Source organism: Daldinia decipiens (assembly GCF_022478715.1).
Source record: "Daldinia decipiens strain CBS 113046 unplaced genomic scaffold F4813scaffold_2, whole genome shotgun sequence".
Classification (NCBI taxonomy): domain Eukaryota; kingdom Fungi; phylum Ascomycota; class Sordariomycetes; order Xylariales; family Hypoxylaceae; genus Daldinia; species Daldinia decipiens.
In genome coordinates this window covers 1,627,789-1,642,827 of record NW_026054545.1, presented here as the reverse complement: position 1 = coordinate 1,642,827, position 15,039 = coordinate 1,627,789, and the positions used below count along the sequence as shown (strand labels likewise).

The 15,039-nt window shown below is 47.5% G+C and overlaps 5 protein-coding genes across 5 annotated transcripts; 3 read left to right on the top strand and 2 right to left on the bottom strand.

Moving 5' to 3' along the window:
* Positions 1 to 1,372: 1,372 nt before the first annotated feature.
* F4813DRAFT_385181 (N-terminal C2 in EEIG1 and EHBP1 proteins-domain-containing protein) lies at positions 1,373 to 2,887 on the top strand (the record flags this gene model as incomplete). The annotated part of the gene is made up of 2 exons (XM_049246214.1): positions 1,373 to 1,408; positions 1,490 to 2,887. 2 exons carry the CDS (start codon positions 1,373 to 1,375, stop codon positions 2,885 to 2,887), a joined length of 1,434 nt encoding a protein of 477 aa, XP_049104431.1.
* A 317-nt stretch (positions 2,888 to 3,204) lies between these two features.
* F4813DRAFT_344617 (HSP70-domain-containing protein) lies at positions 3,205 to 5,577 on the bottom strand. The gene is made up of 3 exons (XM_049241679.1): positions 5,286 to 5,577; positions 5,102 to 5,228; positions 3,205 to 5,048 (listed from the first exon to the last, which is right to left on the bottom strand). Exons 1-3 carry the CDS (start codon positions 5,422 to 5,424, stop codon positions 3,599 to 3,601), a joined length of 1,716 nt encoding a protein of 571 aa, XP_049104430.1. The 5' UTR covers positions 5,425 to 5,577; the 3' UTR covers positions 3,205 to 3,598.
* A 282-nt stretch (positions 5,578 to 5,859) lies between these two features.
* On the top strand, positions 5,860 to 6,658 carry F4813DRAFT_385179 (uncharacterized protein; the record flags this gene model as incomplete). Its single annotated transcript, XM_049246213.1, has 2 exons — positions 5,860 to 6,066; positions 6,119 to 6,658. 2 exons carry the CDS (start codon positions 5,860 to 5,862, stop codon positions 6,656 to 6,658), a joined length of 747 nt encoding a protein of 248 aa, XP_049104429.1.
* Positions 6,659 to 7,123: 465 nt separating this feature from the next.
* F4813DRAFT_397058 (uncharacterized protein) lies at positions 7,124 to 9,527 on the bottom strand (the record flags this gene model as incomplete). The annotated part of the gene is made up of 4 exons (XM_049247905.1): positions 7,651 to 9,527; positions 7,303 to 7,554; positions 7,237 to 7,247; positions 7,124 to 7,150 (listed from the first exon to the last, which is right to left on the bottom strand). Exons 1-4 carry the CDS (start codon positions 8,840 to 8,842, stop codon positions 7,124 to 7,126), a joined length of 1,482 nt encoding a protein of 493 aa, XP_049104428.1. The 5' UTR covers positions 8,843 to 9,527.
* A 43-nt stretch (positions 9,528 to 9,570) lies between these two features.
* On the top strand, positions 9,571 to 11,954 carry F4813DRAFT_109094 (uncharacterized protein). Its single transcript, XM_049238485.1, has 2 exons — positions 9,571 to 9,914; positions 9,988 to 11,954. The coding sequence occupies exons 1-2, from the start codon at positions 9,872 to 9,874 to the stop codon at positions 11,937 to 11,939; spliced, it is 1,995 nt and encodes a 664-aa protein (XP_049104427.1). The 5' UTR covers positions 9,571 to 9,871; the 3' UTR covers positions 11,940 to 11,954.
* Positions 11,955 to 15,039: the final 3,085 nt, after the last annotated feature.

The window sequence follows — 15,039 nt, the reverse complement described above, 5'->3', positions numbered from 1 at the left end:
ACACGCCCACTATTCGAAATCTTTCACCATGACTTCATTAGGTACATAAGTGCATGATGATATGCACCAAGGGTTGGTTACCGCGTATTGGTAAACGCGTATTATGCTTCGCGTGGGCATGTGCTTCAAATTTTTAGTACTGCATTTTAGAAGGGTTCTTAGTGGGTCTGGCAGGTATTGGGTGCAGCTGCCGTTTTGTTACGAGACAGCCTGACAGCCTGACAGCTGGGGCTGCTGGGCTCCGCTATACATATTTAAGGTTAAGGAACAGGTACGTCTTGGAGTACATAGGTATGTACCTGCAGTTTTACACCAATATTGTATTGTACTTGGTACCAGCAGATTGGGGCTGCCATGGCTAGAATCCGGTTGACTTGGGCACAAATAATGACGTAGACAAGTCTTAGCTACCTAGGTACCTACATAGTACGAAGTACCTCGCTCATAAACGTCCGAGCTGAATTCGACAAGGTCCGGAACATTTCCCGTTTCCACAGCCAACATTAGAACGAAAATTTGGACCAACGAGAATTGCTTTTATTCATTTACTAGCTCTCCTTGATCTTGACGTCGTCCTATCTTTGCCCTATCTTTGTGGCTGATTCTAGCACCAAGACCAAGAGCTAGGGGCAACGTAATCCCCCCCCCATCCCCCCTAATTCGTTCTAATTCAATTCCTTCCCTACCAGGCTTACCTTATCTCGAATTCGCCTTGCCTCGTTCGTACGATTCCGGTACATAGAAACCCAGAAACCCAGAAACCCAGAAACCCAGCAGAAACCTGTTCGCTTTTCGGGATCCGGTACAGCCGAAACAACAGTTCTACATAGGTAGCCGCTATCTAGTACATACCTAACCGAGCTACCAAAACCGGGCTGCTATTGATGTTTCGCTCCGAATCATGACTGCATGTTACCAGCACACCACCTACGCCATTCGCATCTGTTACTAGCTAGCATGTGCAGTATCTCCGCTGCTGGGGTGAATGCGACTTTATTAAGACTATGTCGTCCTTAAGTATGTAAGCCTGTAAGCCCCTAGTCGCCGCTGCTGCCGCCCTTCTTCCCCTTCACGCTTTGTCACACAGTTTCTTTAAGCCGCATTCCTGTATTCCTGTATTCCGTATTCCCTCTATTATTATCGGTTGCCTCTCATTCATCCAATAAGCGAAGATGTAACTCTGCCTACATTCGGCAACTTGTCATTGTCGTTGTTAGCACGCTTATGTTTTGCCCTTCATACTACTGTTATCCCTTGTCTTCCTTCTATTTTGCTTCGCTAGAAGAATTATCATAACTATCATAATAATGTCTCTTACTTTGACTGCGACACCCATTGCTATGCGCCAAATTCGTATTTTTCTCAAGCTAACATGCGTATTCTTCCAATAGTTAATAAGGCCCGGAAGGTATATAATACATATATTACTATTTACTTCACCCTAACTTATATTTCACCATGCTAATGCATATCTCCGTCCCTCTTCTAGCCGAAATTCGAGCTTCACCTTACTATCTACGACTTAAATAATGTACCATTGGTTGCCGGCACCTCTACGATAAAATGGTACCTTCCGAGCTCGATACATGGCGAGCATCGCGGCCGTACGGCCAAGTGTTCCATCGACAAGATCAATCATCGCGTTGTCTATAATTATTCTAAGATCATACCCTTGCGCATCTCAATCGATCGCAATAACAATCTTTCCGAATGCCCTATCGAATTCGAGGTGTTGCAGGAGTTTCCCATGGTCCCCGGCGGTCGCGACGAGAAGATTCCCCTCGGCGTTGTTAAGTTGAACCTAAGCGAATATGTCGAAGAAAGCGAAAACTTTCCTCGCCGGAGTATAGGCGCGCGGGCCAGCGCAAGTCTGGATCATGCACGAGAGAAGATCGGACAAGGCATGTCGCACCGACGACAAAGCAGTAGCAAATCGGGCAGTATCACAGGAGGGACCAGTCCACTAAGCACAACAGCGCCGCCACTACCACACCCAGAGGAAAATGACGTGGTAGACGATGAGGCCGAAGAGGGCATTGTCCGGCGATACTTGATGCAGGAAAGCAAGATTAACAGCACACTTAAGATTGGCATCTTAATGGTTCAGATTGACGGTGAGCGTAACTACGTCGCGCCTCCCCTCAAGACGGCTCCTATGTTCGGCGGTATAGCCGGCATCATGACGGGTAGCGAGCAGGTCCCGGTCGAGGCACCCGAAGACGGGTCTACACCCCCCAGCACTAAAACTAACTCCGGCTCCCTCGGCAAGTCCCGAGATGCCTCGGAGCTGCAGGACATGTATCGCCGCGCGCTAGCAGCAAGTTGGACTTGTCAACCCGGCGAGCTACCAGCTGACGAGTGCATCGAGGACATCTTCTCGGGTGGCGATGGGTGGAGCGATACTACGCGCCCCGGCTCTAAGCCCCCTACCCGCCGCAACCGCCTCTCGCATTCTGGATCCGTCGCCAGCAGCACCAGTAACAATAGCGGCAACGTAAGTGACGACGAAGGCGTTGGTGGTAACACGTTACGGCCCGCCGATATCCGCCACATGCGCCACCACCATCTGCGCACTCGCAGCGGCGACAGCGATCGCAGTTCTCCCACGCTAACGGGCGGGTTGCGCAGTAGTAGTACTAATGGCCGCCAGGAAGGTGGGAGCGGACGACATCCTCGGTACCGGGGACCCGGGAAGTCACTTAAAGAAGACGGCGGCGTAGACGGAGCATCAGATGGCGCACGCAGCCGCAGCGGGAGCTTAACAAGTCTAGCGCCAACACTAGGCAGTGACCGTGGGCGCGAGGGGTTCAGACGGCCGAAAGAAGTAGACGAGTACGAGGAGCGCGAGGACCTAGTCGCTTGGACGTTACCCGAGACCGTAGTATAAGGTTAAAGCTTGTGCGTGTGCTAGAGTATGGCATAGCGTAGCGTGGCATGGATAGCGCATTATTATATTCGTGGGACATAGCGTACGGTTGTTTTTTATATCCAGGTATTGGAACTAAACTAATTTACTTCACACACACACACACACATACATACATACATACATAAAAAAGTCTTGGTTGAGACGGAACAGACAGACTTCATAATCTAAAAATGGGAATTGTATATGTGAAGAATAGGTAGATTGGATAGGGTGGGATTAGCATTATACATATATATAGGTAGTAGGTTGGTACAAGCCGGCTGCATATAGATTAGGTACCTAGGTAGGTAGGTAGGTAGCTTAGATTAATAGACGGAAAATACACTGCCCCTTGAATTATATCGCATTACACTGCGAAACCGGGAATTAACGTGCACGACGAGAAACTAGATATACAAAGTCATAGCCATGCATAAACATCATAACAGGTAGTTAAAATGCGTCACTATATGCATCACATCTACTCTATTCCCATGCTTAGCCTATGCCTGTTCTTTCTGCCTGAGAGGGTGGAACAAAATTCCGCCCAAGTTAGTTCCATCTATCGAATAGTGCCTCCCGAGCGTCGCGATGCCTCCCTCCCTTTTAACTAGACCGACGCCAATAAGCGAAGAGCAGTAAGTAACATTACCTACCTCCTAGGTAGGTAAGATAGATGGGTGAACTATTTTACGGAGCTGCAAGAGTCCCCCTGACGCCACCCTTGCCGCCGACAGCTCTCGTCGCGATGGTGACTGCGAGATCGGGCGCCACGTTGATCGTGACCTCGACCTTGCCCCCCTTCTTGACGTCCCGGACAGCCGCCTCAGCGAGGGTGGTGCCAATCTTCCAGATCTTTTCCCTGTGCTCCTCTTCCTCCTCGTCCGAGTCGAAGTCACTGTCATCTTCATCTTCGTCATCTTCTTTATTCCCGTTCTCCTTTGGCTTCGGCTCCGGCTTCGTCACCTTGATGTGAGTGCCGCCTTCGGCTATCTTCACCAGCACGTCGCCTCCATTTGTGGGGGCTGCGACGTGAATTGTTCGGCGAGCCGGTGCAGCAGTCTCGGGTGCGATGATGGGTGTAAAAATCTCCTCACCATCGTCGGATAATGAGATAACACCAATTGCATTAGTAATGTGCTTGACAGTTGTAACGGCAGGGTGTGTCGACTGTTCAATGTCCTCCGCCTCGTATTCTTGAATCAAAGAGGCCTGGAGAGCAGCACCACGTGCTTGGAGCTCCGATGGGTTAATAGCGGTTGCACTCGTTGCGGGGGCCTGGATAGTAGTGGTCTCCGGGAATATCGCGCGGAAGTTGTTTGCGATTCTGGGAGTATGGGATGTGCCACCAGAGAGAATGACCTCGTCAATATCGAGGACGTCCAAACCGGCCTTCTTTATGACACTATCAACGAGGCGGTTGAAGCCTTCGAATACCTTACGAGCAATTGTCTCGTATCTCAGTCTGTTGATAGTAGTCTGGAAGTCAATACCTTCCGCCAAGCTTTCGACACTGAAACTGGCGTTGGTACCAATGCTAAGAGCCTTCTTAGTAGCTTCGGATTCGGCCTTAAGCTTCGCTAAGCTCCTAGCATTTCCTCGAGGGTCGACGTTGGGGTTCTTCTTCATGAACTCTTTGGCGAAGTGTTCCATAAGGACATTGTCCAGGTGAACTCCAGCAAACTCATAGTCGTGAGCCGTTGCGAGGATTGTATACAGTCCACCTCTCGAAGCTACCACAGCAACATCTGAGCGTGTACCGCCAAGATCGGCCACCACGATTATCTTATCTTCCAACTTAGCCTCAGGCCTTGCGTCATAGGCAAGAACTGAAGCGATAGGCTCGTTGACTAATTGAAGAACCTCAAGCTCAGCATCGTTTGCAGCCTGAATCAAGGCCTCTCTCTGGGACTCTGTGAAGTTTGTAGGTACCGATATTACGGCAGAAGTAACCTTCCTTCCTAAGTAGTCCGAAGCAGATTGTAGAAGACGGCGCAGGTATCGGGTAGAGACTTCCTTTACAGAAAGGGTAGAAGGCGATTCACCCTCGACCTTGTCTTGAACGGTGAAGGAAACTGTCCCATTCGCTTCTTGGGGGTGAGATGCGGCGTGACAGTGAGTAGGGTCGATAGACTTGAATCTGTTCCGAAGGTAAGTACGTATTCGGCCATATAGTACGAATGGAGGACTAACTCTTGACCAAGAAAGTCCTTGAATGATATAACTGTGTTCTGGGGATTCCGGATTAATAGGGCCTTGGCCTGGTTTCCGGTGTACTCTTCTCCATCGACATATGATAGGATGGTGGGGATCTGTCGGTCTATATTATAGGATTAATTAGCGAAATGTCGCAAATATAGAGAGGCGTGCTACCCACCTCCATCTTCATTCGCAATAACAATAGGGCTGTCATCAGTTGTAGAAGCAATAGAGCTGTACGAATTGCCAAATGATATACCAATGGCGCATCGATCACTTGGCGAAACGCCAAGTTGGCCAGCTCCCTTCTCAGTCATGGATGCGATCTTCCTAAAATCTTAAAAATAGCCAGATTCGTGAGGAATGATTTCAAGTCGGGGTCAGAGAATCCAAGAATGTTGGATACTTGGATAGTAGTAGTGTCCGTTGGTGGGGTGTGAGATTTTGGATTTCAGCGCCTTGCCAAAATTTTGTTCTTTAGAGCCAAAAAAAAAAAAAAAAAAAAAAAGTGAAGTTCCTCGATGCAGCAGCACATCCCTGCCCACTGTACCCCCCACATCCAAATTCCCGATTCCGCATAGCGGATTAAACCTAGCCACAATAGCCCCTCCAAGGCTTTTCAACAGCCACAAGTAGAGCTAAAAACAACCACTCACTGGAACCTTAATCCATACATTTTCGTAGCTCAGCCACTAAATTTTCGAAGCTGCATCTCTTAGAACATCAACAATACAATACAACTAAAAACTAAAATGACAACCGCACAGAGTGAGAGGGTATTTGTCCTCCCGGGGGACCAGATAAATCCTTCCTTGATCCCATCACATCCCAAACGAGCTTTACGGCTCGGCCCCGGACTTCGGCACATCCCTCCGAATGAATTGATACCTACAGTCGCCGGCCAGCTCGTCACCGACCCTAGGAAGAATTCGATATGGGTTGAGTATAACGGAGGACGAGTAAGCCATCAGTTTGCTTACCTACAATACCATGTATTGACAATCCCTATAGTATACACCAACGGTCGGTGACCTAGTCATCGGTACCGTGCATCATTCAGCAGCTGACTACTTTTACGTCATGCTGTCCAACTATACTTCCAATGCTATACTGCCGCAACTAGCATTTGAGATGGCCACGAAGAAGACGCGGCCTAACCTGAATCCCGGTGCTCTAGTCTACGCGAGGGTCTGTCTTGCAAATCGGCACATGGACCCTGAGCTTGAGTGCGTCTCGCCAAGCACCGGAAAAGCAGACGGCTTGGGTCCCTTAAACGGCGGTATGCTGTTTGATATCTCATTAGGCATGGCTCGACGGCTTCTAATGCGTAAATCCGCTGAAGAGGGCAAGGTCGTTGTCTTAGAGGAACTAGGGTCCGCGGGTCTTGCTTTCGAGACCGCGGTCGGTAGGAACGGGAAGATATGGGTCAGCAGTGAGAAGACGAAGACTGTGCTGGTGGTTGGACGAGCAGTAAAGGAGACAGATGAAAAGAGCCTTACTGTCGACCAGCAGAAAAAATTGGTACGAAAGTTGGTTAAGGAGATGAGTTAGGTCGGGTCCAAAACTACTCTGATGTAAGTTATGGCTGTTTTCTCCATACTTTAATGATACCCCAGTACTTTTCGGTCAGATTCCGTAAAAGAAATTTGAACAATCTTTTCAAAGTTGTGGTATGGGTGATGACCTCTTCTATACGTTTATCATTATCCAAATATCGTATACACTGGTGTTTGCATGTTTTCTTGTCTAAAGGGATAGCTAAGAACGTTTCACGTAAGACAATAAGGAAATATATAAAAATATAAAATATTAATTTGTATATATAATATATATAAAGGCGCTATCCAGAGCATTTTCGAAGCGAAAATAGCTAATCTTGTGCTACAAGAGTAGCCTCAAAACCATAATTTTCCTATATACAGTCCATTGCTGAATATCAGGATCATCTTCACTTTTTTTGATCTTATCTTGATCTGTTTCCATGTCAAGTAGATAAATTAAGATAGGATGTATAAGTCAAGAAAGAAGAATGAACGAGTACGCCTATAACTCACCGTAAGAACGCCATAGGACGCCGAACCGTATTCACCAGCTAAAGTTCAGCAAAACATGGCACATTGGGAACTTACCCTGCCCGCCCCTACCTTTTTGTTAACCAGCGTGCGACAGTCAAATCCATTGCATTTGCCACTTACATTCAAGCCGCTGTCTCTCGCCGCAGCTAAGACATACCTTTTCATTGAGATCTCCAGGGTTGCAAAAGCAGGATTGTACAGCGTACGAAAAGGTAGGGGAAGGTGTACTTATAGAAACAAGCATTGTGGACTGAGCGTCATTGTCCCCATCCTGACTTTTCTCATCAAGGTAGGCAGTGGACGGTATACCACGCTCATGGTAGAACACCGCGCTATCTGGTGCACGTACGCCGGAAATTCGCTTTGGCGGGACTAGCATTGAGGGTCAGCGGCTCGTTCATTTTTCGATCATCGAAGAGGGCGACAAGGTGGGAGGGTTCATGCAAGAAAATTGTCAAAATTACTTACTTGAGACCACATCCAACAATGTGCCTGTTTCGACCATGAGTGAGTCTGCCGATGGTTTAGCCCGTACGAATGTAGCAGGGGCGGTGCGGATCCGGGGAGCGTTATCGATTTTCGATGGTTCGGCAAAGCTAACACTTTTGGCCATTCTCTCTTCATTGGCAATGCCAGCAGCGGGTACAGGGGTATCCTTACGCCAGGTAGGAACTTTCGGTGCTCGCTGAAGTCTGGGAAAAGCAGGCAGACTAGGCACTCTTTCATTTTCACAATCAGGATGACTTTGAATATCGAGCTCTTCAGCCTGTTCAGTTATTCGTCGGACGAGGGAGCAGTCAGATCGCTTTAGCGGAAGGTCATAAGACCTTGTTGTTGGACGAATGGGTTTTGGTTGAACCGGTGGCCCGCTAGGCGGTCTACCGCGAGCGCTGGGAGGATAATCAAAATCGTCACTGACTAGGTCGGAAAGATCGATAACCGTGTTACTCCCGTATTCCGTGACCGGGCATCCATTCGGTATCTCCGATAGAAAGGGGCCAACCTCAGTAGATATAACGTAAGAATACTCGTTCGGGGTTTGAAAATATTTAGGATTTACGGAATTCCTTCTCGAAGAGCCAGCATCTGTATGGACGGGCTGTGCTTTGGGGTTCTTATGATGTCGATCATGGTGTCTCTTTCGGTGGACTAAAGGCGGCGGCGGTCGAAGTCCAACTGGGGAGTTGTTTGGAGCTCGTGGGACTTGTATACTTGGAACTCGTAGCGATCGCCTTCTATTAATTTCAGCTTCTGCGGTCTTCTCAGCTTCTCTGGCATGCCTGGCTTCTCTAGCATGTCTAGCTTCCGTAGCATCTTGTGTTAGTTTTTGGAGAGCCGACTTGGAGATGATATATTGGTCGCGATGAACAGTTCTAGGATCGATCGTTTGATTATAAAGCCCGTTGTTAAACTTATACTCAAGAAATTTCTGGCTTACAGGAATAGCGGCTTTCTTGCCAAATTCTTCAGCGAAGAAATCGAGACAGTCATGACACACTCGCTGTACAAATTGTGTACTACGCACCGGGTCGCAGCTTGAAAGCATGTGGCCCAGGCAGAAATAATTCCGGATGAGGTTATATCGCCAACATCTATAAAATTCTTGCTCCTTGTGGCGGCAAGCGTAGCGGAGCGTGAGGCGTTTACAGTCGCACGGCATGATGAATAGTGTTGCCTAAGTATCTAGATACGTAGAAGCGTAATAAAGAGCTTGCTATTACTACACTGCTAAATATCTAGGAAGAATTGGCGGTTGAATGTTCTACCTAGGAGATTGTTGTTTCTGTCGTGTCTTTTATAGAGAAAACATGATAGAAACGACGGCGAACGATAAGTCTCGAGGACATTTATAGGAGATTCAGAGTAATTCATTTGTTCTATAGCATTATTATCAACATTGTTCTAGAACAAGAGGAAAAATGAAAGGCTTATTTACAATGGAATTGTAATCACAACAATTCCATAGCAACCTTGTTTCAGAACAAAGAGATTGAACCATCACAACGTAAATCAGTCTATTATCTTCGACTCGATAGGTGCCTCTTGGGGTAGATATCAACAAGACAAAGCCCTGAATAAGGTCCGTACCTCTAAATGATAGTTTTTCTGTAGTTAATTGAATCTGGGTCTCATCTTATTCCGAGGTTGTCTTGCTGATAGCCCTAAAGGCCAAGGCTTTACTTATTTTCGATGGCCAAGTCTTAAGATGGTTAAGGTGGTCGAAACTATGATGTACCACTAACCAAGGTAACATTGTATCCTTATCGAGAGACGCAGTGTAAATAAATTAAGAGGCTGACTTACTCATAACGAGATTATTCCGATTTGTCATAAGTGAAAAATCAAAGATTTCTAGGTTAAGGTGGCCGGTTGAGTCATCACCGCGGATCTCATATAGAGACTATTATATAAATACCTACCTAGGTACCTAGGGGCCTAACATACCTAACGGTAGTACATGACATGACTATATCTTATCTAAAGACTTAACTACCACCTAACCTTATAGGTATTCCAAGAAGCTACCCCGCCAAAGCTATCCTTAACAAACCGGCCCCCGTCTCAACCCACCTTTCGCCATAACAGCTTGGAATAACGCCTCCATTCTTTTCTAAGTCCTATCTCTTTCTAAGCCTCAATATCATCATATATTTTAGTCGAATAATATTCCCGGTTGGCGTCGCAAGAAATGGATCAGAAAGCAGACGATATTCTGCGACGACCCCTCTATGGTGAATTCCTATTTCAGCCCACCATCGCAAAAAGTTATATAGTACACCTTCTAACCATCCCACCCGCCAATAGTCTATGACCTCCCCGACCAAGTCCTTAACAGCCTCTCCTTAAAACAAGACGCCGCCGTTAACGGCCCAGATACGACCAAGGAACCGACCGAATCTGCAACGCAATCACAAACACAAGATGCGACGTCTGGAAACTCGCCACCCGTAGTAGGCTCGCAGTCATGCTCGCTATGCGCCCTCTCGTTTGGCACCGTACAAGATCAGCGCAGCCACCTAAAGTCCGACCTACACCACTACAACCTGAAACAGAAACTGCGCGGAAGAAACCCTGTCTCCGAAGCTGAATTCGAGAAGCTGATTGCGGATCTCGACGAGAGTCTTTCAGGCTCCGATTCGTCGGACTCTGATGACGAAGACGAGGATAACGACGGCAAGGAGAGCAACCTTCTTACAACGCTTTTGAAGAAGCAAGCTACGCTCTCGGGAGAAAGATACAATGCCATGGGCGACGATCAAGGAGACGGCGAAGATGGGAATCCAAAAAAGAAACAAAAGGGCGGCGGCGCGCAGCCTCTGCTATGGTTTAGCTCATCTCTCCTACCTCAGAATACATATTTTGGCATCTATCGCGCCATATTCGCGCTGGCAGAATCCAAGGACGAAAATACAATCGTCGAAACGATCAAGGAGAAGCAACTAGAACCAATACCCGTGCCCAAAGCGGGACCGGACGGTAACTTTGCGCCCTCTGTCCTTAAAGGACCGCACATCTTCCTCTGCATGATCGGTGGCGGGCACTTCGCAGCCATGGTAGTGTCACTGGCGCCGCGACAAACGAAGCACGGATCTGTGGGCCCTTTGAATAGAGAAGCGACGGTATTGGCGCATAAGACATTTCACAGATACACTACGAGGAGGAAGCAAGGCGGTTCGCAATCAGCAAACGACAATGCCAAGGGCAACGCTCATTCAGCCGGTTCTAGTATACGTCGGTACAACGAGCAAGCCCTAACAGACGAAGTCCGATTGCTTCTGCAAGATTGGAAAAGCCTTCTTGACACGGCAGAGCTATTGTTTATTCGGGCTACAGGATCTACAAACCGTAGAACCCTCTTCGGCCCCTACGAAGGCCAAGTCCTACGAGCCAACGATCCGCGCATACGAGGCTTCCCATTTAGCACGCGAAGGGCAACCCAGAATGAGTTGATGCGATCTTTTATCGAGCTGACGCGGTTAAAAGTCCGCGAAATTGATCTAACTCAGGTTTCAAGGGCGCAGGAGGAACCGTCTGCGAAGACGACTTCTAAACCAGCGAAGCCGACTGTGCCTAAGTTAACAGAGGAGGAAGAAACTGCACTATTACACACGTCACAGCTGCAAGCTTTCATACGGAGATCTAAACTGCCCGCTCTACTATCCTACCTGAAGAGCAATGACATATCCGTTAATTTCCTCTTTCAGCCAGCAGACTCGACCCAAAACTACCACGCACCAACTCCTCTACATCTAGCAGCGAACCAGAACTCAGCGCCCCTCGTACTAGGACTACTAGTAAAAGGAGCCGCGGACCCTACGATAAAAAACGGCGAAGGCAAGACTGCCTTCGAGCTAGCCGGCGATCGATCGACAAGGGACGCCTTTAGGGTAGCGCGCGACGAGCTCGGCGAGTCAAGATGGGATTGGGAAGCCGCGCGAGTGCCGCCTGCCATGAAGAAAGAAGAAGCAGAAAAGCGAGACGAGCGCGAACGCAAAGAGGACGAGAGGAAAGAAGCAGAACGGCGTAAAGCCGAGGAACAACGGCTCAAGAGCGAAGGGCCCAAAATTCCCGATAGCAATAGCAAAGGGCGCGGGAAGAGTCTGCTAGATAGTGGCACGAAGAAGTCCGCGCAGGAAAAGCGCGAGGAGGAGGTAAGGGGCCTTACTCCCGAGCAGAGGATGAAGCTCGATCGAGAACGAAGGGCCCGGGCGGCGGAGGAGAGACTGCGGAGGATGCAAGCTGGCGGTGGCGGCTAGACCACAATAGATACATAGGTACCTACCTACCTATGCATGCATGCTTATAAGGGGGAGAATAAGATAGAAACGGACTTTTAAGATGAGGCCGCATGGTGAGCTGCATCGGATTGATTGGCCCGACCAGGTCAAGCAAACGCAGCCGCCGAGTACCGAAACGCGCCTCTTCTTCTCCCGTGGCGATTCTTTGTTCATAGGTACCTAATGCATGTAGGTATGTGAAGTAGCACAACGTCAAGTTAGGTAGATCTACATTTGCTGGTCCGTGGAAATTACCTATGTAGGACGACAGGTGGTTTTAGAATAGAACGGGCGGCGGCGAAACCCCCATAAGCGCCCGCCAACTCTACCTATGTATGCCGGGCGCTCCATGGAACCCGACTGGGAAGTCTCTTTTTACGTTTTTGTGCTAGGTCGAAGCAAAAATAGCGAATGGCGTTACGGTTGTGTATCTCTTACAATGCCTACATACATGAGGCAAACAAGTACTTAACCTAAGTAATATGTATACGATGGTTTATTGATGCAACACACCTAAGGTCAAGGAAACCGCAAGGAAGATGCTATCAAAATTAGATGCTTGGAAGTTAGATTCGGTCCCGAGTGACGGACTAAAAGATCTCTATGTACAGTTTCAACGATATCTACCTAACTAAGCTTACCCGTAAGTAAGACATGAGTAAGCTGTTCTTGGATATCTTATGTGGGTAGGTAGATAAAAGGGGGAAGAGCCGTAAGATTATAATGGTGCATCCTGCGAGCCTTATATCTCTTATATCTGACGGGTTTGGCAGGAGATGCGTATTTGCCGTCGTCACCACCTCGACTTGTTGTTCCTTTCAGACGACCCATGGGTAAGCTCTCAAACATATGATAATACATATGATCATTGACAATTGATCCCGGACGTGGAATTCTAGGTGCGTTTGGCTTACTGTTATGTCTGTAGCTATCCGTCATACGATAGATAGGTATTCATACGATAGATATCTCTGGATTAAGAGGTACATGTAGCTTTCTTTACCTTACCGTTCTTAGGTTGCTTATCCCCGGATACATAGCCACCTCCTCCTAATCTCAACCATTGTACCGGACGGCTCGATTTAACCATATCTTCTTCATGCAGTCATCAGATAATGCCAGGCATCTGCTATCAGTCAGGTTAATCAATATACCGTGTTCTAGTTTCTGTTTGACCCATCGACTAGGTATATTATAGGGGGCGGCCTTGGTATTATATGCTGTTCGTAAACATGCCGCTCGCATTATGAAAAACTGCATGTTAGCGGCACTAGGAGAATCGCCGCCAAGCGCGAAATCCTCCCGACGCACCTGCGTTTGTGTTTACCACGAACTTGGCCTCCGAGCCACCTAGCTGGAGTTGTAAATCTGAAGTTGGGGCTTGAAATGGTGGGGTGAAAAATCGTCAGTTAATCAAAGGGATCTCGACAGATCGGTCTTCGTTGATTTACTTCGCGGGGACCAATTAGGCATTGTTCCTGAAGGATTTTTGTCGTCAGCGTTTAGCTCCCGCGGATTATCAGTAGGGGTTATAATGGCGATCAGCACACGCCCGAGAGGCCGGAACAGAAAGGCTTTGCTTGCAGCGCTGATCGCAGCGTTTCGCAGCTAATAATAGTTGAATAATGCCTGACAGCACGTTTTGGCCCTCTTTAGAACTCGACGATTTAGTAGCTTAGAGAGTGATGAGGTCTTTAGTAAACGAAGCTCTGGATACTCCAAAGCACTGCGTAATTTCGCCTAACTACCTACTTGACATACTACGTATGTAGTAATATCCGCGTAGAGAATCTTCCACCTCTTGGCTTCTAGCTACTACGGCTGAGATGCCCCGTGCGTAGTGTTGGTATTGGGAGTTCGCTTCGCTCCCTTTGACCTTTAAGCTTAGGTTCCCCAAGTCATATCATGCGATAAATCCCTTAGACTCAAAGCTAAGCATGTAAGTGCTGTATTAATATATTCTCCTCGCCTTCAGAGTCGTACTGTATGCTCTGCTAATGTAAAATAAGCAACCGTGCGTTGCATACTTAGTCGGATTCCGGAAAGCTCCCCTATTTCACTCTTCTATGAATAGCTTGATATGGCACTAAAGAAGCGTGAAAGAAGCGTTGTTATTTCAGTTTGGGACTTTAATCCGTAGCCATATATGGCATTTGTTAGGTAATTGATTTCCGGCCACGAGGAAACTATTGGTGATCAGACCCCAGAGAATGGTTAGACGGTAGATGAGTTGGTAGGTAACTCCAACATTTCGACATCCATGGGTATTTTAACATCCATGGTATTGATAACGTTAACCCATTCCGAAAGAGGTATCTGTGCCTGTCGATCCCTCTTAGGTTCCAGGTTGTTGCTTAAACTGATCTTAAAGATTGAACGCACAGCCCCTGTTGTGATCACATACATCATCATCATTATCATTAGTTATCATTATCATCATCATCATCATCATAGATTTCTCTTTAACGAGATGAAGAGGCCGAAAGTTGAACCAATATATCAGAATGAACTATTCGAATAATCATAGTTTCATCTCGTACAGGAAATTGTGCTTGGACCCATCAAGAAGCATTTCAGCTTCGGGAATTTTGCGATTTGACAGCTCTTAACAAAGCGCAAAGATTTAGCCTTATCGTTGTTTACCTGTGTGTGGCTGTGTAGATAATAGTTAACCTGATCTGTAACGAAGAGATTTCCGAGAAGGGTTCTCAAGCCGAAGAGATGGGACGATACTGTATGGCCAATACCTACCGTCACATCAGCCAAGGGTAGGTGTCAGGTAATGCTTGCGGCTCGTATTACCCCGTAGTGGATCACCCGTGGTCGGAATAGGAGAAACTACATACATAGACGAAGATGAATAACAGGTAGTTAACCTAGTTATTAACTAACTACATACACTAGAAACTCGGCTCTCGGTATGTAGCGACCGGCCAGGGGTTTTCCTTGTTTAGATAGTCGAGCTATCTCGGAATCTCGGCGGCCATTATCATATAGAGATCTTGGAGAAAGGGATAACAGTCCAGCTGGTTTAGGTAGATTCGGCCTTTACAACTCCAACACAACATTAACTACTAAC

Excerpts from the sequence above, each read along its gene's own strand:
- F4813DRAFT_344617 (XM_049241679.1), bottom strand. The coding sequence starts at position 5,424 with ATGACTGAGAAGGGAGCTGGCCAACTTGGCGTTTCGCCAAGTGATCGA. Across the intron at positions 5,229-5,285 it reads TATTGCGAATGAAGATGGAG|ACCGACAGATCCCCACCATC; the intron begins GTGGGTAGCACG and ends CCTATAATATAG. Across the intron at positions 5,049-5,101 it reads AAGGACTTTCTTGGTCAAGA|ATTCAAGTCTATCGACCCTA; the intron begins GTTAGTCCTCCA and ends CCTTCGGAACAG.
- F4813DRAFT_109094 (XM_049238485.1), top strand. The coding sequence starts at position 9,872 with ATGGATCAGAAAGCAGACGATATTCTGCGACGACCCCTCTATG. Across the intron at positions 9,915-9,987 it reads TCTGCGACGACCCCTCTATG|TCTATGACCTCCCCGACCAA; the intron begins GTGAATTCCTAT and ends ACCCGCCAATAG.